This window comes from Schizosaccharomyces japonicus (genome assembly GCF_000149845.2).
Source record: "Schizosaccharomyces japonicus yFS275 unplaced genomic scaffold supercont5.3, whole genome shotgun sequence".
In the NCBI taxonomy this organism is placed as follows: Eukaryota; Fungi; Ascomycota; class Schizosaccharomycetes; order Schizosaccharomycetales; family Schizosaccharomycetaceae; genus Schizosaccharomyces; species Schizosaccharomyces japonicus.
In genome coordinates this window covers 123048-144246 of record NW_011627862.1, presented here as the reverse complement: position 1 = coordinate 144246, position 21199 = coordinate 123048, and the positions used below count along the sequence as shown (strand labels likewise).

The window sequence follows — 21199 nt, the reverse complement described above, 5'->3', positions numbered from 1 at the left end:
GAAATAACAAATTCATTTCTCTGTGCTACTTGATATATAGGTTCATTTCATTCATACACTTGGAGATATGTGAGTCAAAAACAGGTAACAAAATTATAAAAGGAATACGTATGAGAGATTGAATGTAACAGAAGGAGCACATGAGTACACTGAGAATGAAAGAGACACATACTTGAGCGCTTCTCTTTCTTGTTAATTGTTATGATGATGAAAAAGCCGAATAAACATAACCAGTAATGAAGGAAAGTGCTGCAATGGTCCACTTGTTTTTTGTAAATAGAGTCCTAAATATACGTATTAGTAACAGAAAAAACAGAGTCATTCACAGATACACATACACTGCTCCGACAAAACTGGCATATGCTAGTATCGGATACTTTCGGAATAGGGCCAGAGAAATCGAACACGAAGATATTAAGCCTTTAGAGGATTGTTCTGAGACGAGTTGTTGTTTTCCAGTCGCATGTCTATTGACGTCCTTCTCAATGTTTTGGGGAGGACAGGGTTTTCGGTGAACATGTTTCGCTTTTTGCGGCACAGGAGCAATGATACGTTGTCTACGCGATTCAACGGGAGTCGACGGTAATGGCCGAGAACGGTGTCGAGTTTCTCTTTTCGCAAATCTTCGTTCAAGAATTTCTTGTTCGTTCATTTTGTAATTAGAGTAATGCAACCACTGTTCCGGCGTGTAACAAACACCCTTTTTCTTCAACGGATAAAACCCCATCTCACAGCCCGAAGAACAGGAACCAAAAAAAATAAAAAAGTATGTTGTACTTGTTGGAGAATGCAAGAAAATGGTGCTTAAATCGATTGATTTAAATCGTTAAACGGCGCTCATAACGGCTCAGGTGGACGGGTCCAACAGATTATCTGATAAGCTTGTTTCCGTTAAAGTTTGATTTATATACGCGATTTTTGTTTATTCGTTTGTTATTGGTTAAAACTGCGGGAAACCGACATCTGATCAAAACTCACCACCAAAAGTGCTCCACCAGTTCAACGTTCACAAACGGCATCCTCCCACATATATCAACAAAGACAAGGTTTATACCTCGAGTACCTGTTTCCCTCATTGCTTAAATTCACCATCCAGGAACGACACACACAATTACGCACACACACACATTTAACGATGTCTCTCTCTAAAGAACAAATTGATGAAATGAACGAGGCTTTTAACCTCTATGATATCGATAACGATGGTCTTATACCCACTAGCCACGTTGGTTCTGTTCTCCGTAGTTTGGGTGTTAATATCACAGATATTGAGCTCACAAACTTTTCCCAGAAACATGGCGACACGATCAACAAACAGGTGTTTACAGATCTTATGACTGAAAAATTAAGTCAGGTGGAATCAGAGGACGAGTTCATCAAAGCTTTTGCTGTCTTTGACCGTGACAACACAGGCATGATTGAAACAAGTCGTTTTGCCGAGTATATGACCAACTTGGGTGAAAAACTCCCTACGGCAGAAGTTCAGGCAATGATTCAAGAAGCGGATCCAAACAATACAGGCTCTTTTAACTACCGTGAGTTTGTCATCAAAATTCTCTCCAAGTAGATACGACACGCCAATGAATGTGTACGATTATGTTGAACAAGATATGATCAATATTGTACTTTCGGGATAGACCGGGCTTTCGACAAAAGGATCGCATAGAAATGAATTGTTCATAACGTTATAGGTAAAGGGTGCGAGGCGGGCGGATTGGGAGATCTGTTCTCGACATTTTTGGTGGATCCCCTTGTTTTTTGTAAATGTGTTTATCATACAATTTATTTGGCATCACCGTTGCCGGAAACATTTCCCTGCTGTTGTTGCTGCTGTCGTTTTCGTTGAAGGTAACGTTCACGAGCCGATTGCACTTGTGCTTGCGTCGTTGTATGTGAAGTATGTGTGCGAAGAATCTCTTCCCGTTTCCTCCGCTCTTCTTCCTCACGTTTAAGCCGTGCTTGACGCTCTTGCTCACGCATGTCAAGAGCAGTAGTCGTTGATGAATACGACTGGGTAGAATAAGCTGAAGATCGAGACTCGTAATGTTTACGGCCGCCTTTCCTTTCAAACCAAGGTTTCGCATTTTTGTCTCTTTGATTTTCATTGGGATGCTTGACGGCTCCAATGCTTGTATTCAAACCCGCTTTCAAAATTTGTCGCTGATCGACGATTTCATTTTCATCGTTCAGCTCAACATGCAGCCCGCGTTTCCTTGCTTCTTCAGCTAACTCCTTATCACTCTTTTTCGATGCGAGAATATCTGCTGAAGAAGAAGTAGCATTCCGGTTCATCGAAGCATGAACAGCAGCCTGATGCTGCTCTTCTTGCTGCTCAAGCATATTAGAGTAGAACTGCTCAAGACCACGACCAGAACTCTTCAATTTAGCTTCTTCAGCCTCCTGATCTGCAAGTTCTTTTGACACTTCTTCTTGATGTTTCACGTAACTTGTCGTGACAAAAGCTTCATCTACGTCACCTTCTTCTTCACGTCGCTTTTTTAGAGCACGTTCTTTTGCCAATAATAAATCCCTCTTCCGTGTTTTTGAGGCTGCTATTAAGTCAGCCATATATTTTGGACGGCGATCCTGCGCTTCCATTTTTTTTTTCTGTTCCTTTTCCCGTTCCACTTGTTTCATGCTATCGTAGTACTCATCATAACCGTAAACTAGCTGATTAGAACATTATTCAGATACGATTGAGATGACATTGAACTGTCGAATTTTACCTGCGTAGTGTCGCAAATAAATTCAGACAATCTGTCTTGAACAGACACATACCAGAAGAATCCACTTCTTGTTCTACAATTGGTTCTTCCAATCTGACACTTGATCGTGTTTGTCTATCTGGTTCTTCATCGTCCTCGTCGAAATCATCGTCAAAAGTAATTCCCGGTTTTCGAGAAGCTGACGCAGTTTTTCCTCGGATGTTTAGACCATATTTCAATCCATTCGAGGACATGCCGTCTCCAAATTAAGCTAAGCACTCGTCTAGCAGTTGAATATCGAAAAGTGACAGGCACTTCGGTCATCCAAAGTGGACGCAAATTTTCAACGAAAATGCTTGCACCACTGTGCAGTTCACTAAATATTAAGGCGAGCTGTAGCATTCCTAGTTATTGCTACAAGAACTAAATCAGTTTGTTATGGCATCTTCTATTGCGCCAGGAGGCCGTAAAGTTGTGCAAAGCACATCAGAAACAGTCAATGCTCGACAAATTAAGCGGACGGTCACGCTTCAAAACTCCATCGAAACAGTGACACAAACGCTGCTCTCTCGATTCCAAGACCTTATTGACATTGCTGGCAATGCTGGAAAGGAAAAAAACACAATTGCTTCAGAGGTTTATCAGATTGAGTGTCATACAACTTCATTTATACGTGCCGTTGAGGAATTGCTTACGATTGCACACCGACTGAAACAGTATTGGCTGACAGGAACAATCAGCCAAAGCCAACCAAAGCTGCCGTCCACGGAGACTAACCTGGAACAGATGAAAGAGTTGCTTACGCGAATTCAAAATATCGGTCTCAAGCCATCTGAACAAAAGGAGCAGCTTGATTAAAAAACAGATGAAAGTTCATTTATATAACAAAAGCTCAAGTATTGAAATAAGGGGAATGTACGAGCAACAATAACGATCATTAACGAATGAATTTTGCAATCACAGAATCGGTAAAGATCGGGTGTAGTTCCTGCTGTACTTGTAGTAAATTTTTGTTCGTAATACATTAAAGGAGTGCAAAGCTATCGGAGACTTTTAGAACGTATCATCGGAGGTATGAGCCTAAGCTTTTCTTAAAGACAATGAACCATCCTTTGAACCGCAAAGCAAAGCTTGCTCTGCATCAATCCAGCACACCGAAAGCGCAGATTTTGTTGCGTCAGTGCCATCGAGGCTCCAACTCTTGCTTGGTTTTTCATAGCGGAAAACGTCAACTCCAGCACTGGTACTGGCAGCTATAAGCCGAGACGAAAGGTTAAAGGCAATGTTAACCGGCACAGAGCTAGCTTTGAGAGTATGTGCAACCACTGCTTTGCGAAGATCCCATATAGAAATATTATCCGTTGTGTCTGTCGTCGCCAACCAGTATCCATTTTCAGCGAAGTTAAGCTGAGATATCGAGCCTGCCTGTGGGCCAAGAGTCGTGGCAAGCTCACCAGAAGCAGACAGGTAGAATTCGAGCTTTCCATTTTCACCACCTACTGCTAGCAAGTGACCATCGGGATGAAAGGCAATTGCTCGTACAACAGATTCGGGTTGTACGGTGTATAGCGGACCCTCGTTCGAGCAAATATAGCATTCATTGTCACTTGCAGCGGCAAAGAAAGCACCACTCGGGTGACCAGCAACGCAACGGATATTTCGAGGCAGAGCCACTGTCAACTTGGGTATTACAGGGGTTTCTGACTCTTTTAAGTCAAATACATACACAGCACTCTCATCCAAGGCTGCCACCAAAACTTGTGTCTCGCCAAACCAAGCACAAGCAGCTGCCTTCGGTTCAAAGTGACACATTACGGAAGCAGTGCTCAAGTTAAGGCATGAGACATTTTGACCCCGACGCACCAAAACAATTTCGGGATGTGCACCGTTGGGAAGGATGTCAGATACGGGTTGCTCCTGCTCACTTTTGGGAAAGTTATGTAAGTTTTGGGTGCTTGCTGCAAGCAAGGTTTTTACTGCATCAGCTGTAACCCAAGTTTTGCCAAACTTGCGCTTTTTACGAGCCTGTGTAAGCTCACGCAACGAGTGTTCGACAATGGAACGTAGATTATCTTTTGAAATTCCACCCGTTTGAGCTATAGAAGCAGCAGCAGCAGCAGCTTCGGTATCAACCTGCATGCCTACAGGGGTACCAGCTACTGCTGTTCGACCGCCTAACGACTCAGAGAACTTGTACAACGCCTCACGTGCTTCATCTCTTTCTTTTTCCAAACGTGAGATGACTCTGTATGCAGCATCAAGCTTGTAAAGTGTAGAGCTCAATTCTTGGCGAGTTTCAGAGAGAGTTTGTCGCAGCCGGAATTGCTCAATAGCAACCGAATCCCATTCCTCTTGGAACAAAGACAACAGAGCGGGTAACGAAGTTGCCGAAGGCGGTCTGGGTTGGACGATCTTTGAAGCTTTCAAATGTTAATATACCGGATGAGAGTGACATGACATATTCAGGACATACCTTTAACGGGTATCAGATCATCCACAGACATTTCCTGTTGTGTAATGGGATCTTTTCCATTTTCTTGAACGAGCTGCTCTACAAGACGACGCTCGAATACATTTCCTAGTGAGTGTTAGTATGGGGAGTAACGCCGAACAAAAATTGCGCGTAATCAACATACCACTAACTCGAGAAATGACCGGCTCTCGGACAGCTTCTCCACTAATAGCGCAGAACATGGGATATCGAGATGTGTAAAAAGAGACCTGTTTTTAGGTCGTTTAGGTATCCTTCAAGTGTTTGCTGGTGTGGTGGTCGGTGGTAGCGGACTGGGCGCGTTGCGAATGTAGCTGTACCAAAAATTAAAAAAAGGAATTGTGAAGGAAAAACATCACAGAATGCCATATAAAACTAGAAGATCGTTTGTTGGGACATGCTAGATTAGAAAGCGAAATGAAAGAGCACACTGCAGTAACGCAGGAAAAAATTCATAATAAATTTGCATGTGACTAAGATGGCTTTATAAGCGTTGTAGCGTTTTTTGCGAAACATTTTTTTTCGTCAATATTCGTTCTAGTAGATTTGCCAAAGTGATATTCGACTGTCTTTACTGCCGAGAGCAATAAGGTTTGAGCCCGGTTGAATTGCCGCGCAATTGCAAGTTTCACTATGATATTTTAGTACCGCAAGCTTGGCTAGAGATTTAGCTCCGTACACGCGACCACGGCCATCCCAGCCGGCAGACACGAGTATCTTATCGTCACTTCGCACGCGGAGACACTGTTGACCAGGATGTCCGGTTTTCATTGACTCGGGGTTTGTGTGCGTTTCCTTGCTGAGACAGATGGTATGTCGAACGATGTAATCGTCAGCACTTGACGAGTATAAATAACCATTGTCATTACCAAAGACAACAGACAACACTGGTTCCTTGTGAACTTTCTCTGCATACATCACCTGCCAAACTTGCTGGAAATAAACATTCACTTTCTGGGCAGCATCGACATCAGCAATGTACTGAACGACATGTCCACTCTCGTAGCCGGCAACAAGCACGACTTTATTATATTTAACATGCAATGCCACTGACATCACAGCACCTGTCTTTTCAATCTGTGGTTTCGGCTCCAATGCGTGCTGCAGCCGTTTACCGCAATTGTCCCTGCGATCACTGTCAGAGGTATCGTTCAAAGCATACACATCCAATTGCTCTGCATTTACAGTGTTAGGCACAACAAGTAAGCCGGCGGCAGGTGATATAGCGAATGAGCAAAAAGTGAGATTATTGGTTTGGAAGAAGTACCCCTTGTGAACAGAGGAAACTATCGTCAAAGAAGACGAGGATTGCTGATCATTCTTTTTTTCTTGTTGGATGGCATGCAACAATGAAAGTGGTATATGTGAGCCCCCTGTCGGAGGATTTAAATGCCATCGAGCAACCTGCATGTCCCGACCATGAGTCCAAACGACTTCGCTAGAACACCCATAGACACCGAGAATGCTTTTCGTATGAGCTCGCCAAATATGGGTTGGTCGCATCACTGACAAATCCCAGCAAATCATCCATCCATTGGCATCACCTGAATACAAAATGCCATCGGAAACGAACGACAGGCTGGTGACGCTGCTCAAATGACCACGTAGCACAAAAAATGGTGTAGGGACTACCATGAATGTTTAAACTTTTGTTCCGTGGTGTTGACGAGACACTCGCTTTCCCAGTATTTAGCAATGAAGGCAAGAACTCCGCACATCGGCTACGCGAGAAGGCGCACACTTTGTTGTTTATCAGTGGAAGCGAAAAATCGTTAGTAGACACATTATTTGGTGGGCGCCCTGCATGAAGCTTAAACACCCACTTAGCAATAATATTTGCGCTACATAGTAGAACTTCAATGGTGTAAAGAAGGGAAAAATTCGTTCTTCGTCAACAGCGACTGACTCTGTCCAAAACAGATCGGCTGGACTGAGAAACAACATTTCATTCACTAGCATTAATTATGACTAACAAGCACAAGGCCTGAGCATGATCGTGTCAGGTAAAGGTACTCTGACAATTTGTCGTAACTTCGTCACAGGTTTCGTATAAAGGGCATTTCTCAATAGTACAGACATATTAAGCCTCGTACTGGTTGTAGGCAAGCAAATTGGGAGTGTCAGAGGGGACATTATCCAAAAGTCCCTCGGTGGCAGCAGACAGAATGTGTGCCTTGAGAGCAGCAGGGTTGTAGGCCAAGGAATGGTTTAAGGCAGTGAAGTAAGCGGCCAAACCAGCAATGTGAGGAGAGGCCATAGAAGTACCGGACAAAAGCATGAAGGCCGAGTCAGAACCAATCCAGTCGGACAAAACATAGTGACCAGGGGCAAAAACATCAACGCAGGAACCAATGTTGGAGAAAGAGGCAACCTCATCCTTCCATGTCATAGCACCAACAGTCATAGCAGTGGACACACGGGCGGGAGAAACTTGGCAAGCATCTTGGGCCTCATTGCCGGCAGCAAGAGCAAAGAACAGACCCTGTTGAATGGCAGCAGAAACGGCGGTGTCAAGAGCAACACTAGCATCACCACCCAAAGACATATTGACAACAGAAGAGATGGACTCTGTGTCATTCTTCGACGCCTTGTAGACCCATTCGATACCCTTGATGATATCGGAAACAAGACCAGAGCCTTCAGCGTTCAAAACCTTAACTGCAACCACCTTGGCCTTGTTAGAGACACCAAAAGTGTTACCAGCAATGGTTCCTGCGACATGGGTACCGTGTCCGTTCTGGTCTTCATCAGGCTCACCAGTGGGAATTGTAATACCCCAAACGGCACGTCCACCAAAATCGCGATGCTCGGTGTTGATGCCAGTGTCGACGACGTAAGCGGTGACACCCTCACCAGCACTCTCATCGTATTGGTAACGAGTAAAAGTAACGAGGTTGAGTTTCTCCTTGTGAGAAATACGGGCCAGACCCCAGGGAGCCAAGGTGCGTTCCTCCTTGACGTGCATGACTTGATCGGGCTCTACAAGAAGCACGTCAGGGTGCTTTTGGAGTTCACGAACCAACCAAGGAGCCAGCTTTCCGGCATAACCACGGAAGAGATCACCAATATTGAACGTGTGCTTGATAACGAAGTTCGTCACATCATGCCAGTCGATTGAGCGCTTCTGGTGCATGCTTTGGAGCCAGTTTTCGTGCTTCTCAATTTCGGCATCAGCAACATGGCTCTTGAAGACAATGATGTAGTTCTGAGCTGCAAACTCGGCATTGACAGAGCCAGAGTTTTGGAGACTGTCGACGGGATGGATTCCAGCGCCCGAACGATCATCAGGGAAGAACTGACGAAGTGGATTCACGGCGCTGCCCAGAGCAAAAGCTTGGGCAATAAAGAACGCCTTAGCAAGAAAGTTGATTCTCATATAGAGACAGAAAAATCCGCTAACAGGAGAAAGCGGTCAATAGGTGTTGAAAGAAAGGAAGTTTCAGTAGCGCACAAAGTAGAGGCTATCCGTGTGTTACTGTGTATTAAGACAATGAATCTCAGAGGAATCTGCCTTGTGTATTTGGTGACTGTCTACGACGTGAGGCTTTACGTGTAGTTTAACTATATGACGTAAATCGGACTACACGATTTATCCGTCAGAATGTGTTCCTTGGTGGTGTAAAGAGAGTAAGGAGAGGATGACTCGTTGATGCTGAAAATGGGTGCCATTGTACCCCTATATATATAATTTTGACTGATAAGGGGCGTGCCTTTCTTCAAACATTCAGGTCCATTGTTTGTTTATTTAACAGCAATTGATGAGCTATATGCGTTTTGTACTTATAATTATGCATGTAAACAAAGAAGAAACGAATGAGGTGGCAGTATCGCGCAATATGAGGAGCGCGCAGTCTGAATTGTGTCATTAAAAGTGGACGCGTGCGGGAATCGAACGAAACGTTGTTGTGTTCATTGAATTCATTTTTTTAAGGAGTGCAAGAAGGTAAATGGTTTTGGGGTTTAGTCTTTAACCTAGGTAATTAACTAGCTTTGTTTACAGAGCGAGCGGAGAAATGGTATTATTGGATTACCGTTTGACGGACTCACTATTTAAAAGAATAACGGTTACTTAAAGCTCCAGAGCTTGGTTCAACCAATTTTGTACATATTTAAAAAAAGTAAGTAGCTATATCTTTATGTAAGTAGAATGTTAGCTATACAAAATAAAAAAAGAGTGCGTCAACGTTGCTTCAGCTCCACCTAATTATAAATGTATTCCTATGACTATCTATACATAAAGCGTTTTAACGCGGTGGATCATTGTGGTTGTAATATAATTATGCGTGAAATAAAATGCTTACCAACCTTCAAAATAAAATGGAGCACATGACTGTTCAGTAGACTTTATTCCACGAACCGTCATTTTTTGTTTACGATAACCGATTAAAGCGATACTAAAGCGGTTGATTTACGGGATGAAAACATTTTAATGTTAATAAGGATGCGCGCAATAAGGCGGGATGGAGCGCATCGGCTTATAAATTAATAAAATGAAATTAAAAGAAAATAAAATAATTCCATACAAAGATTGAGAGGCGATTGAAGGAGGTGGAATAGGGTTGTTTTGTACGTTAGAAAAAAGAAAACAAAAATCATATTAAGAACAAAGTGCAATGATTATATACTTAAATCAATTGCGACAAAAGCATTTTTTTGTAGATAATACTGGTCAAAAAAAATCAAATGTGAGACTTCTTAGCAAGGAATTCTTAAAGTGCGTAGCAAGCACCATTAATAGCATTGGATTGCTTAATCTTGCGGTTGCCTTTAAGGCATGACATTTGACCATTATGCAAGCACGCATAACACCTTCCGGGACAATCGAGTGAATTTTGAGACGGAAGACAGGCGCCGCGGCAACACGAATTAGCCTGCGTTTTTCCGTTCTCGAAACAAGATACCAAGTCGCGCTTGCCGAAGAAAGGGTCTCTGTAGTCATCGTATCCTCATAGTCATTGTCGTAGTCATCGTAATCCCAATCGGAGCCCTCATAGTCGTAATAAGGAAGTGAATAAAAGAAGTAATCGAGGCGGTCTTCAATACGATCCTCATTCAAACGATAAAAGTCGAAGCGATCGGTTGAAATATTCAACCAGCGCTCGGGACCATCGTGAGCATAAATCCAATTCTCGGAAGATTCGATCCATTGCAAGGTCTCGTTAAAGATTAATTTGTAAAGAGTTCTTATATCGAAGAACTCGTACTGTGCGCCATGAAAGGAAATAGAGTTGAAACTCGAATTGTCATAGCGAATTGCAAGGCCAAAGGCACCTGCAAGCAAACTCAAAAATGAAATAAGGCAAAGCATGATTGGAATTGATGAACTGAGGGAACATAAGTCGACCTTTTATATTCGTAAAAACAAGATTGTACATTCACAATTGAGAAAGCACCTCAGGGGTGAAAGGGCTTCCATCGGTTTGACGGAAGCGTCGTTTTTGCTGCCGTCGGTTTTCTATTTCCGGGAGGTTCATATGCTGAAAAGCTTAGTTAGCTTAAAGGTTAATCCAATAATCCATTAAGTTGTAAACAAACATCGCTGCAAATACTTAACAACTTTTCGTGCAAGGACAATTGATTCAAACAAGTCTACTCGACTAGGGCAACGAACGCTCTAACATCAAAATAGCCCCTCCGGTCACAAAGTGATATCTGTTGAGAAAGGTGAACAACACGTGGAAGCAATTGTGATGTCTCCGTACCGGACAATAGAAAACCCTGAAACAGTGGTGATACGGGTTGTGAAAGGATGGTTACATTCCCGTTAAAACGTTGCTCTTGGTACAGCACCCTGTTCAAGCAATTGCATCCAACAGAGTACGACGTCGCACCCCGTAATTACAGAAAGGGTACATAACAAATTCAGTTACGTCTCGTGAGTCGTCATGAGACCCCCTCGATGAATTGAAAGATGAAACTTCTGTTTTAGACTGAACAGAAGAAGTTCAGACAAGTCACATTTCCCCCAGTCAATTGTAGGAAAAATGTAATTCATGATCTTAGTAAATTTTCAAGGGCTGTATCCTTACACCCTTTTGCAAACAAACGTTGCAAGACAAAACATATAGAAAATTGAAAAGCGTTCTCTTAGAAACGACGTTTAAATGAAAGCAGACATTGTCACTGTGTGTAAGACCCCACGACATGTACTTTTACGTGACATAAAGACGAGCATGTCCTCAAGCAGACGATATTTACAATCGTAAATTCTTTCACGAGCTTCAATAATAGTCGGGAGATGCTTTAGTAGCAGATTTCAGTCGTACTCAACTCATTTTACCATTAAAGTGTCATAAATGGACATATGTATTTCATCCCCGTGAAAACGTTTGCTTTTTGAATGTTCGACTGAACAGTTTTTTTCATCGTCGACACGTGTCACTCACGACTCTGTTAAATGCATCGTTTTTTACCAAGATAAAAATATCACTGAACTAGGGCGACGTAACAGACTGTATATAGAGAACATTATTTTCGTTGATATAACGGCTGCTGATAAGGGACCAAAAACGACAAATGTGATCTTGATATATTCGTACGACGTGACGATTTCTTGTTGTTTTCGTGTGATAGCTTATTTCTTATCGAGTAAAAACTGGCAAAACATACTGCTGGATCTGTTAAAAAAGTTCTTAAGCATCTTTAAGATACTATCAGGGCGAGAAAAGTACTACAAGTTACGTTGAAAAGACTTGTAAACTACAAGAACCGTCTTTGTTTTAATGTCTACGGAAAATGCTTCTGGAACATCTCCAAACAAGGCAGTAGCCACTACTCTGGCAATTATTGCTACTGTTTGTTGGTGCGTGCAACTTATTCCCCAAATCATAAAAAACCATCGAGCAAAGTCTACGGAGGGGCTCGACACCCTGTTTATGCTAAGTTGGGTTGTAGCATCAATCTTCATGGCAATTTATAATTTCACACAGAACTTGAACATTGCGTTAAAACTTCAACCCGAACTTTTTCATGTACTGGCACTCATTACCTGGTTTCAATGCCTTGTATATGGAGAACGGTGGAGCAGGAAAAGGGCCAGTATGGCCGTTATTGTTTGCATAGCCTCGTCCGTAGGTATCCAACTCGTGGCTATTCTTTTAATTAAGATGGGCATTCGTCGAGGAGTAACATGGCCAACTATTCTCGTCGGTGTGATAATGACAATTTCGGTAAACGTTGGTTTTGTACCTCAATACATAGAGATTTTGAAAGCACGCTACGTTCGTGGAATCTCATATTTATTTCTTTTCATTGACTCTTCTGGTGCGTTATTATCATTCATTTCACTTCCATTTGAGAAATGGGATGTGCTAGCCGCCGTTGATTATGGGTTACTGTACATTTTGGAGATCGGAATTTTTGTCATGGCCTTTATTTTCAATTATATTTATCGTGGAAGATTAGCTCGCAGCAGCGACGAAGGTGACCAGACAAAAACATCAATGGCAAGCAATGAGGTCATGAATGAGGAACAGGTTATTGGTTTTGAGTTGCAACCTCCAACTAAACAGCCTGTCGCTTATACTCTCACGAACACCGAATCTCCTTGATCAAGGAGAACAGATTGTTAATAAACGTATGTTGGAATTGCTAGGGCATACAGGCAATTTCGAAACGATTTTGAATGACAGACCAATCAATCATTTTTGACCAGGTTATGATGTACTCATCCAAACCAGTGGGTCCGAAGTCAATGAAATAGGCATGTTGCCAAAGACATAAATTCAGCAGCGGCACGATGGAGTACTCACGCGTTTGCATTTCCACATCTGGTGTTTCAGGCACCAAATGTGGATCTAATGACTGCCATCGACCTTGGACGAATGGCGTTCCTGCTTGAAATGTACGTATAATTTTCAACTGCTCAAAATCATCCATAACTAGCCATATCCATGCAGCACCAAATGTGTTGTTTGCCAGTTGCGTGATTTTTTCCAGCATTGTGTCTAACGAACCAAATGTCGTCTGGATAAGATTATGGAGTTTCGGATACTTTGACAAAACGTGCTTCTTTGGAGAAGCCGAAAGTGACTGAAAAAAGAAATGATTGTTGAATGCTTGGCTGGCATATTGAAACGTTGCGGCTTGTTCTGGGAGAGAAGCCGTTCTTAATAAAATCTTAAACACAGATTGATCTTCCATATCAGTACCTTTGGTTCTATCATTTAGAGCCTTTATAACCTGGGACTGATGACTTGTCCATGCAAGGTTGTAGCCTTCTTTAGAGAAAAGTGGTTCCAAGTTTGTCTCGCTTAAGGTGGGAACATTGTGATAAAGTCGTTTCTGCCAGTTTTTATGTCCTACACGAGTAAATGGTATTACGGTGAGCTTTTTTTTATTAGCAAGACAGAGCCCACGTTTTAAAACATTGAAAAATGAATGAAAATGTAACATGAAAAAAGAAATTAAAGCTTCTGAAAAGAGACTAATCTAACACATTAAGTAATCCAGGGACAGACGTGTTTATTTGACGTTAATTTAGGTAGTAATAAAAATAACGTAGTTATGAGTTTGTTTTCGCACACGCGTATTTTCTAATGTTTTACAAAGAGCAATTTACTAATATTAGGCGAAACTTTATTATTGTTAAAGCCTTTTTCAGAATGCGGGGTTGAAACTTTATTACGAATTAGAACGAACAGAATAGTGGAAAGTGTACCCGCAATAAATAGCATCATATGAGGATTTATTCATGTACTATGTTTTTGCTAAGCTACTTGATAAACGTTAAGATACTGAAAAAAAATGCGAAACCGTTGGTAGGCATAGGTAAAAATAAAACGACCAGTTTAATGACCGAGCCAGTCAGTTTAATCCTGTTCTACATTCCGTGATGTATTAAAAAATAAGCGCATGAATGCTTATGAAATTCACGATTAGAAAATCATGAAGAACACGATAATTAGTGCGACAAAAACGCTGTTGATGTTTTGTTGCTGTGTTGAAGCATGAGAAGACACCGGGGCAACAGGCGAAACAGGAGATGATGAAGGAGACTCGGAACCAGGGGTATAGGGAATGTCCTCGGGAGGCAAAGCAGGCGAAGGACAGATACCCAATTTGTACGCATCTTCTTGTGGGAATAGAATCATGGGATCGCCATTTCGGATGATGAACACCTGTCTGTTATCTTCGTGAATAGCGGATTGACACGTCAAAATGTTAATCCAAGTGTGCTCAATGGCAGGAACAGTGAAATGAAAACGAATGTAGTAGGAGCCGAGGTTGTTTAGAACTGTAATAACTTTTCCACGCTTAAGCAACAAGACGTGGTCGTCAACGATGCTGAGCTCTGATTGAGAACGGATAAAGTCTTCTCCGTCGGGTGAAGCAAGTACTGCGTTACGGAAACGGTTAACCAAAAGAGTAAAGAAGTAGTAAGGATTGCGTTTAGGGAAGCCAGTTTCCCAAAGGGCAGCTCTGTTGTGAGGATCTGAATGACCGCGCATTGCTAATTCTTGTCCATAGTACATAATGGGAATACCATCTCCAAGGAGATTGAAGACAATAGAATTCTTGATGACTGCAGGATCTTTCGTCAAAGAGGCCATACGAGGAAGATCATGACTTTCAATAAAATTACCCAACAGTAAGGGGTCCTTACAGAGACCACGGATGGCTGTTAACGTATCTGCCAATTGGATGATACCCTCCCAATTGCTTGGGAAAAAAGCACGTCCAGCAGCTGTTTGTAAGGGGAAATTCTGCAAACCATCCATGTAGTTTTGCCAGTCGCACAACTTTATCGGCTCTCCCGACCACATTTCGCCCATGCAGAAAACGCCGGCAGCCGAGCAAAACTCTGGCCAAAAGTCTTTACGAATGTGTTTGGTAGCATCAATACGAAGGCCATCGATGGAAAACGCTTCGACGAAAGACTTTATGTATTCTAAGAGTGTTTGCCGGACGAAGAGAAGATCAGTGTTCAAATCGGGTAGAACGAAGTCGTCAGTATGAATCCAACATTTATCAAATGATTCAGGAACATCCTCATCAATGGGACAGAAGTTGTGGTAATACTTCTCATGATTGAAAGGGGTGTACTCTGAGTAATCAAGACTTTCAAGCGAGCGTGCACCCATATGATTCACAACCACGTCGACCATCAAGTACATTCCGCGCTCGTGCAACGCATTGGAAAGTTCTTTCAGGTCAGCTTCTGTACCGAAGTGAGGATTTAAACGGTAAAGATTCTTTGGCCAATAGCCATGATATGCTTCACCGTATTGAGTTACGCCGTCAATCTGTTCAATTACTGGCGAAATCCAAATAGCAGTGAATCCAAGCTCTTGAATGTAGTCTAAATGCTCGATAATTCCGCGCCAATCGCCTCCACAGTAGGTACGATCAGCTGCATTGCATTTAGGAACTGGTTTGCTGGGAGCAAAACGATCCGTCATAAGCGAATATATTGATTGCTTTCGCCATTCATCACTACTAAGCGCCTGGACCGGAGACACGACACTCGACGTTGATAAGAGAGCAACTAAACATATAATTAACGTTTCCACAATCTTCATCTTGGCCGAGTGCTCCAGTTAGGTGAAAGGTGAACCTGTTCGTCTTTATATACGTAAAAAACTTTGTTATGTAAACAAACAATACTATTCCAAAAATATCAAGCAAAAAATATACTACTATATACAGAAAAAATTGGCGATTACTATTCTGAATAAGTTTAATATCAATTTCCATGAATAGCTCTTGCGATTTGTTTTTGCAATTAAACTCTAAAAAGTCTGCGTCACTGTGGGGTAACAGTTGTGTATGCGCGCCCACACTTGCAATGAAAACACCGAGTTCACTAAAACAATACCGAAAGATCACCGAAGTCACCGACGGCCATTAGAAACGCTATACAGAAACATTATTGATGGCGAATATTTGTCCTATAGAGGAGTTCTGAGAAAACAACTGAAAAAACAGTCCTCTAAGAACACATTTGGATTTCAGACGGCATATTTAAGTTCAGTAATATAAATCAGAGGGTCCGCTCCGTTTCCATTTGCAAACTTATTTCCTCATATCAGTTGCAGAGTTTCGCCTTGTTTACCTCAAATTCACTCACAGACGATCTTCTCCACGTGTGCAAAGTACTTGCGATCGCATCCCTCACATTTCTCCACATTTAGCTCTGCTACACATAACTTTATATTTTCCCTTCGCCAGTTTCCTAAAAATGCGAATTTTCAGTTTTGGGCTACGTACTTGGTAATGTATTTTCAATTTTATCAAATTACTAACTAATTTACAGCAGAGATTATGCGAGTGTAGTACTCGCCTGGTTCTTAGTTTACGTGGAGTTATGTTTCCGATTAATTCTAGCTCTTATTCCTCGAGTTATTCGTGGGCGGATGCGTAAAGCAGTCCGTACTCTGTACGATTATTTTATTTTCTCGAAATCCGGTTCTGGGATGACGGGTGTCATACAGAGATGCCGAAATATTTATGAAATTTGCGAAGCGTTTGGGTACATTGCCGAGGAACACCTTGTTAGAACAGAAGATAATTTTGTTCTTTGCCTCCATCATATCGTCAATCCAAAACTCAGAAACACCAGCGGGAAACACCGTGGAGTTGTTTATTTTCAACACGGTTTAATGACCAATTCCGAGCTTTGGGTTGCTGTCGATAAAGCAAGTAACTGTTTACCTTTTGCACTGGTAGATCGTGGATACGATGTTTGGGTATGTGGAAGATGACAGTGGACGAAGATTGAAATTTCAATTTCATGTAAAATGCAATTGAAGAATCTCCGTTGTAAATGTCTTGAGGAATTTGCTAACAAAGAGCAGCTTGGTAACAATCGCGGAAACAAATATAGTCGTAAGCATGTTCGGTATTCTCCTAACGATGAAGAGTTTTGGGACTTTTGTATCGATGACATGGCCATGTTTGACATCCCCAACTCTATCAACTACATATTAAGCGCGACTAAGGAAAAATCTCTGAGCTATGTTGGCTTTTCCCAAGGCACAGCTCAAGCTTTTGCTGCTTTAAGTATTAACCCTACACTTAACGAAAAGATTAATCTGTTTGTGGCCTTGGCACCCGCCTTTACACCCAAAGGTTTTTCAAACGAATTGCTTGATTACTTGGTAAAGGTGAATCCTAAAATCATGTTTCGTCTCTTTGGAAGAGGCTGTTTGCTACCTTCGGTCACTTTCTGGCAAAACATATGCTGTACGTTCTTTTTAATTTCTTTCTTAACCCTAACATATAATTGTTTAGATCCTCCGATTTATATGAAAATTGTTGATATATCCCTAAAAATGCTGTTTGACTGGAATCTGGCCAACATCACCCAAGAGCAAAAGATCTGTGGATACGCTCACTTATACTCGTTTTCCAGTGTAAAAAGTTGTGTCCATTGGCTTCAAATTATGCAAAATTCCAGGTTCCAGTTGTACGATGATGATCTAAAAGTCATCGGTGGATACGATAGTCGTCATTATCATGTTGCACACTTTCCTACACGAAACATCAAGTGTCCTATAACTGTTGTTTGGGGAAAGGAAGATACGCTTGTAGACATGGAGATCATGCTTGCGGCCTTGCCTCCTCAAAGTAAAGACTTTGGTATTGACGGTTATGAACATTTGGACATGCTGTGGGCGAAAGATGTTAAGGAAAAAGTGTTTCCCATTGTGTTCTCTTCTCTGGAAGAACTTAACCGAAAGCGTCCCTTGCTTTGTAATGCTTCGCCCATTGGAAACTGTGATTGAGCCTACCGTTTCGCTATTGTAACCATTATTAGGGGGTTTGGGGAACTTGTTCTCAACTATTCCCCAACCTCCTTCTGTACCACTTATTACTTTATTGTAACTTTTTAAAACATTCATTTCAATAGTTCATTACTTTTGTATCACAACGCAACTCCAAGCCTAATTGTCGTAAACGGCGAAAGAAGTGTTAGGAAACAAAATCCGTTGCTGCTTAACCCACGTAGTTATAAACCGTTTTCCACTTTCGCTTGGTTGTGAAAATGCGATCTCTGTCGGAGGAATTTGATAACCGTATATAAAGTTTTCCCTGGCGCACTGAATTAGCTTAGAGGCGATACCCTTGTGCCTATGAGCGGGATTTACCCATATTCGACTGATTCCGAGCACGAATTTTGTGCTTTTATTTTCAGGTCTAACCTCAACAGCAGAGGACGCATCATTTAGAGAAGGCTCTGTATCTGGCACAGTATATGCATTCTCAATTTTTTCAACTAAAAGAAATCCAATACAATGTTTTCGACGTACATACAAGTAAGATTGATATCCATCAATTCCAATAATTTCCATTTCGGAACTAGAGAGCTGCGAATTAACGAAACTCAAAAGGTCCTCGGCTTTCTTTTGATCCATAATGTTACAAGAAGATGAGATTAAGTACACTTTATCAGCAGCAGATGATGCCGACGAAGTGTACACGGGATCGATAGTAAAATTCACTTGGAGACCTTCTACGATTTTGGAGTGATACCTGCTGTGCAGATTTTCATCATCTTCGTTACCTTGAGTATACTCCATGTAGCACTCTGGGCACGTTTGTCGAGCATTCACTAGGTCAATGTGTAATTGTTCCATATCATTATTTGTTTTTGAATGCCTTCGATCGTTCGCAGAAACTCGACTTTTGAGCAAGCCCTTTGAATTATTTGCGCTAGAAAGAAATGCATCCATAAACGCTCGTTTTTGACCAGTACGAGCAGTATCTGCAAATGTTGGTTTCGCATGAGTGTCACCAGTTTTCCGGCCATACGTTCGTGGACGTGATACATTTGTCGAGTCGGAAGAAGAAGAAGTAACTATATTTGATGACGATGCCGGGGGAACTTCATCACTCTCTTTTGATATCTCAAGAGCAAAATGATAATCATCATGCTCTTGCTTTTCCTCCCAAGGAATATTCGTCGAACACTTTTCGCAGTAATAAACAGAGTCATCAAGCGGTATTTCTCGACACTTTGTCTTCATGGAGTTTTCAAAGAACGACATGATGCCTGTGGAAGGTTTATTTTTACTGGTTTTTAAACGTTTCTTTTCTAACTCAACTCTTGAAGAGTTGGCAACACACTCAGTTCCTTCTTTATTGTCCTCTGTACCAATGCCTTTTTCTGTACTTGACGATACTTTCTCTATGTTTTTGGGCTGCGTGAGAGATTGCATGAATGACTATATGTGTTAATATCTTCAAGATTAACAAGACATAATAAAGCTTACATACCTCTATGCCTTGCAATTTTGTATCTCTGTCCTCGAAGTTACGAAAGGAAACGGAAAGATGAACAATTGGAAATATATCATAAGCTGATGCCAGTTGAGCCAATAGTTTCGCAGCATTATTATAGACGAATTCCTCTGAAATGGCGTCGCTGGGCGCTATTGGAATGGACCGACCTTTTCGTAAATTACCTGTGACTACGTTGAGAACAAAGGTTTTTGGTCGTTTAATCTGTTCAACGTCCATATAACGACTCATTAAGTCTGATGCAAATACGCGAAACCATTTCATTGCCTCTTCAGAGGATTTTAGTTTGCTTCGCAAAAAGTTTTTAGCAGAAAGCATTGACTGCGTGTTGTTAACATTTGTAATTTCGGAATTGTCTATTCCATTACAGACATTCCAGACGACCTGAGCATCACGGTCTCCGAGTATACGGATGAGCTCATCCATCGGAATTGCTCGAATGTCTTTTATGTATTCAGCATTAAGTTTTTTCCCCAGTTCCTCTCCATACTTTCCGCCAAAGAGACGTAGTTCGGAAAGTCGGACATCAGCTAAATAGTGATCCACCATAGAATTAAGCAGTACCGTTTGCTTATTTGGCTTATTCTTTGAGCTTAGAATTTTTGATAACATAGCGTTTCGGGAAATGCCTGCAGAACATGTGTAACCCAAAGTGTTAAAAATCTCATTCCGAATTTCCTTTACTATGCGAGCTCCATAATGTAAAAAGACCTCATCCCAATCGCCTCCATTCTTTGCTTCACTTAGAAGACCTTCTTCTTCACCAAAAACTCGGCCCAATTCCTCTGTCCATAAGACCGTTGGCGCCGTAGGGAGAGGTAGAGAAAGATCTTCGGGTGGTACCCCCAAAAATGAATAATCCTGAATCAGCTTTTTCTTTATTTCCGCGGTCAAGTCGACGAAACTCTCATCAATGCTGGCTTTTTTAACGAGTTTAGAATATTTTGAAAGAATGCCCAAGATTTTCTTGCTTTCATTTCGGTACATGTCTAGGCACACCTTGTGACTTTCCCATTCTGGTTTTTCATGATACTTTGGTTCACGCTCTCCAACTTTCCATGTTTGAACATGGGCCAAGTTAAGTTCTGGGCACTTCTTCTTCGCGTTTTCAGCAGTATCGAACCGGGTAATGCCATATGGTCGAGCAGCGTAATTAACAGCAATGAGATTATCCCATTGCTGCACCGCAAGTGGTACGGAATGGTCCAATTTTAAGCGAACTGTTTCAACTTGAGCATAAAACGCATCCTGATCCACATGAACTACAACTTTAAATGGTGAATGCGAAATCGTAGAATTACTGCATGAAACAAAATCTTTCCATGTAAACAAGCTTGCCGTTTGATCCATTTACCTCATAATTGTAATTTACGTTTGTAAAACAAGATATTGGTACGGAACAAAACCAACCTCGAGGATTAGAACTACAGAGGTGTTAAAGTAGGAAAGAAAAGTTCACCTTCACAAAGGGTTGATACAATTCCATCACAAATTTCAAGTTAAAGGCAGAATGCCATAGCACTTCGTAGTTGACTTTACGCTAATTATTGTATCAGTTCAAAGCAATTCATAAAGGATAATCATCTATATAAAATAAAGCAACAAAAAATAAGAAAATGCACGACAAGTGGGAAAACCAGGGAGTAAAAGTGCAAAATCAGGATGGGAGGGCCGTAGGTCGCTCAGAGTTACCGTCAGAAGCAAGAGAGTTGCTGCATATTTACAAATTGCATTTCAGCTTGCTCGGTGGGCACCCGTTGTT

At 41.6% G+C, this 21199-nt stretch overlaps 13 protein-coding genes across 13 annotated transcripts; 4 read left to right on the top strand and 9 right to left on the bottom strand.

Annotated features, from left to right (window-relative positions):
* Positions 1 to 28: 28 nt before the first annotated feature.
* Positions 29 to 921, bottom strand: SJAG_04780 (hypothetical protein). The gene is made up of 2 exons (XM_002175824.2): positions 339 to 921; positions 29 to 284 (listed from the first exon to the last, which is right to left on the bottom strand). The coding sequence occupies exons 1-2, from the start codon at positions 725 to 727 to the stop codon at positions 200 to 202; spliced, it is 474 nt and encodes a 157-aa protein (XP_002175860.2). The 5' UTR covers positions 728 to 921; the 3' UTR covers positions 29 to 199.
* Positions 912 to 3064, bottom strand: SJAG_04782 (hypothetical protein). The gene is made up of 2 exons (XM_002175826.2): positions 2779 to 3064; positions 912 to 2666 (listed from the first exon to the last, which is right to left on the bottom strand). The coding sequence occupies exons 1-2, from the start codon at positions 2957 to 2959 to the stop codon at positions 1783 to 1785; spliced, it is 1065 nt and encodes a 354-aa protein (XP_002175862.1). The 5' UTR covers positions 2960 to 3064; the 3' UTR covers positions 912 to 1782.
* SJAG_04781 (myosin I light chain Cam2) lies at positions 1040 to 1723 on the top strand. The gene has a single exon (XM_002175825.2). The coding sequence runs from the start codon at positions 1136 to 1138 to the stop codon at positions 1565 to 1567; it is 432 nt and encodes a 143-aa protein (XP_002175861.1). The 5' UTR covers positions 1040 to 1135; the 3' UTR covers positions 1568 to 1723.
* Positions 2999 to 5507, bottom strand: SJAG_04783 (ubiquitin-protein ligase E4). Its single transcript, XM_002175828.2, has 3 exons — positions 5342 to 5507; positions 5179 to 5283; positions 2999 to 5125 (listed from the first exon to the last, which is right to left on the bottom strand). Exons 1-3 carry the CDS (start codon positions 5397 to 5399, stop codon positions 3786 to 3788), a joined length of 1503 nt encoding a protein of 500 aa, XP_002175864.1. The 5' UTR covers positions 5400 to 5507; the 3' UTR covers positions 2999 to 3785.
* On the top strand, positions 3053 to 5467 carry SJAG_05341 (mediator complex subunit Srb6). The gene has a single exon (XM_002175827.2). The coding sequence runs from the start codon at positions 3144 to 3146 to the stop codon at positions 3561 to 3563; it is 420 nt and encodes a 139-aa protein (XP_002175863.1). The 5' UTR covers positions 3053 to 3143; the 3' UTR covers positions 3564 to 5467.
* SJAG_04784 (astra associated protein 1 A) lies at positions 5441 to 7123 on the bottom strand. The gene has a single exon (XM_002175829.2). The coding sequence runs from the start codon at positions 6829 to 6831 to the stop codon at positions 5734 to 5736; it is 1098 nt and encodes a 365-aa protein (XP_002175865.1). The 5' UTR covers positions 6832 to 7123; the 3' UTR covers positions 5441 to 5733.
* On the bottom strand, positions 7060 to 8972 carry SJAG_04785 (serine protease Psp3). Its single transcript, XM_002175830.2, has one exon. It carries the CDS (start codon positions 8570 to 8572, stop codon positions 7277 to 7279), a length of 1296 nt encoding a protein of 431 aa, XP_002175866.1. The 5' UTR covers positions 8573 to 8972; the 3' UTR covers positions 7060 to 7276.
* An 893-nt stretch (positions 8973 to 9865) lies between these two features.
* SJAG_04786 (hypothetical protein) lies at positions 9866 to 10504 on the bottom strand (the record flags this gene model as incomplete). Its single annotated transcript, XM_002175831.1, has 1 exon — positions 9866 to 10504. One exon carries the CDS (start codon positions 10502 to 10504, stop codon positions 9866 to 9868), a length of 639 nt encoding a protein of 212 aa, XP_002175867.1.
* Positions 10505 to 11190: 686 nt separating this feature from the next.
* Positions 11191 to 13685, top strand: SJAG_04787 (PQ loop protein). Its single transcript, XM_002175832.2, has one exon. It carries the CDS (start codon positions 11919 to 11921, stop codon positions 12744 to 12746), a length of 828 nt encoding a protein of 275 aa, XP_002175868.1. The 5' UTR covers positions 11191 to 11918; the 3' UTR covers positions 12747 to 13685.
* SJAG_04788 (ribosomal protein subunit S26) lies at positions 12787 to 13590 on the bottom strand (the record flags this gene model as incomplete). The annotated part of the gene is made up of 1 exon (XM_002175833.1): positions 12787 to 13590. One exon carries the CDS (start codon positions 13588 to 13590, stop codon positions 12787 to 12789), a length of 804 nt encoding a protein of 267 aa, XP_002175869.1.
* A 204-nt stretch (positions 13686 to 13889) lies between the features above and the next one.
* On the bottom strand, positions 13890 to 15761 carry SJAG_04789 (alpha-amylase Aah4). Its single transcript, XM_002175834.2, has one exon. The coding sequence runs from the start codon at positions 15714 to 15716 to the stop codon at positions 14073 to 14075; it is 1644 nt and encodes a 547-aa protein (XP_002175870.1). The 5' UTR covers positions 15717 to 15761; the 3' UTR covers positions 13890 to 14072.
* Positions 15762 to 15958: 197 nt separating this feature from the next.
* SJAG_04790 (triglyceride lipase-cholesterol esterase) lies at positions 15959 to 18180 on the top strand. The gene is made up of 4 exons (XM_002175835.2): positions 15959 to 16407; positions 16451 to 16883; positions 16992 to 17379; positions 17428 to 18180. Exons 1-4 carry the CDS (start codon positions 16376 to 16378, stop codon positions 17919 to 17921), a joined length of 1347 nt encoding a protein of 448 aa, XP_002175871.2. The 5' UTR covers positions 15959 to 16375; the 3' UTR covers positions 17922 to 18180.
* SJAG_04791 (sister chromatid cohesion protein/DNA polymerase eta Eso1) lies at positions 16451 to 20989 on the bottom strand. Its single transcript, XM_002175836.2, has 2 exons — positions 19414 to 20989; positions 16451 to 19361 (listed from the first exon to the last, which is right to left on the bottom strand). The coding sequence occupies exons 1-2, from the start codon at positions 20785 to 20787 to the stop codon at positions 18081 to 18083; spliced, it is 2655 nt and encodes an 884-aa protein (XP_002175872.1). The 5' UTR covers positions 20788 to 20989; the 3' UTR covers positions 16451 to 18080.
* Positions 20990 to 21199: the final 210 nt, after the last annotated feature.

What these genes read in the sequence shown, in the direction of transcription:
- SJAG_04790 (XM_002175835.2), top strand. Translation starts at nt 16,376, where the DNA reads ATGCGAATTTTCAGTTTTGGGCTACGTACTTG. An exon ending in AGTTTTGGGCTACGTACTTG is followed by an intron (nt 16,408 to 16,450) that starts GTAATGTATTTT and finishes ACTAATTTACAG; the next exon opens with CAGAGATTATGCGAGTGTAG. An exon ending in ATCGTGGATACGATGTTTGG is followed by an intron (nt 16,884 to 16,991) that starts GTATGTGGAAGA and finishes AACAAAGAGCAG; the next exon opens with CTTGGTAACAATCGCGGAAA.
- SJAG_04780 (XM_002175824.2), bottom strand. Translation starts at nt 727, where the DNA reads ATGGGGTTTTATCCGTTGAAGAAAAAGGGTGTTTGTTACACGCCGGAA. An exon ending in GCCAGTTTTGTCGGAGCAGT is followed by an intron (nt 285 to 338) that starts GTATGTGTATCT and finishes ACGTATATTTAG; the next exon opens with GACTCTATTTACAAAAAACA.
- SJAG_04782 (XM_002175826.2), bottom strand. Translation starts at nt 2,959, where the DNA reads ATGTCCTCGAATGGATTGAAATATGGTCTAAACATCCGAGGAAAAACT. An exon ending in ACAAGAAGTGGATTCTTCTG is followed by an intron (nt 2,667 to 2,778) that starts GTATGTGTCTGT and finishes CTAATCAGCTAG; the next exon opens with TTTACGGTTATGATGAGTAC.
- SJAG_04787 (XM_002175832.2), top strand. Translation starts at nt 11,919, where the DNA reads ATGTCTACGGAAAATGCTTCTGGAACATCTCCAAACAAGGCAGTAGCC.
- SJAG_04789 (XM_002175834.2), bottom strand. Translation starts at nt 15,716, where the DNA reads ATGAAGATTGTGGAAACGTTAATTATATGTTTAGTTGCTCTCTTATCA.
- SJAG_04781 (XM_002175825.2), top strand. Translation starts at nt 1,136, where the DNA reads ATGTCTCTCTCTAAAGAACAAATTGATGAAATGAACGAGGCTTTTAAC.
- SJAG_05341 (XM_002175827.2), top strand. Translation starts at nt 3,144, where the DNA reads ATGGCATCTTCTATTGCGCCAGGAGGCCGTAAAGTTGTGCAAAGCACA.
- SJAG_04785 (XM_002175830.2), bottom strand. Translation starts at nt 8,572, where the DNA reads ATGAGAATCAACTTTCTTGCTAAGGCGTTCTTTATTGCCCAAGCTTTT.
- SJAG_04791 (XM_002175836.2), bottom strand. Translation starts at nt 20,787, where the DNA reads ATGGATCAAACGGCAAGCTTGTTTACATGGAAAGATTTTGTTTCATGC. An exon ending in CAAAATTGCAAGGCATAGAG is followed by an intron (nt 19,362 to 19,413) that starts GTATGTAAGCTT and finishes TAACACATATAG; the next exon opens with TCATTCATGCAATCTCTCAC.
- SJAG_04783 (XM_002175828.2), bottom strand. Translation starts at nt 5,399, where the DNA reads ATGTTCTGCGCTATTAGTGGAGAAGCTGTCCGAGAGCCGGTCATTTCT. An exon ending in GGTCATTTCTCGAGTTAGTG is followed by an intron (nt 5,284 to 5,341) that starts GTATGTTGATTA and finishes AACACTCACTAG; the next exon opens with GAAATGTATTCGAGCGTCGT. An exon ending in TGATCTGATACCCGTTAAAG is followed by an intron (nt 5,126 to 5,178) that starts GTATGTCCTGAA and finishes AACATTTGAAAG; the next exon opens with CTTCAAAGATCGTCCAACCC.
- SJAG_04784 (XM_002175829.2), bottom strand. Translation starts at nt 6,831, where the DNA reads ATGGTAGTCCCTACACCATTTTTTGTGCTACGTGGTCATTTGAGCAGC.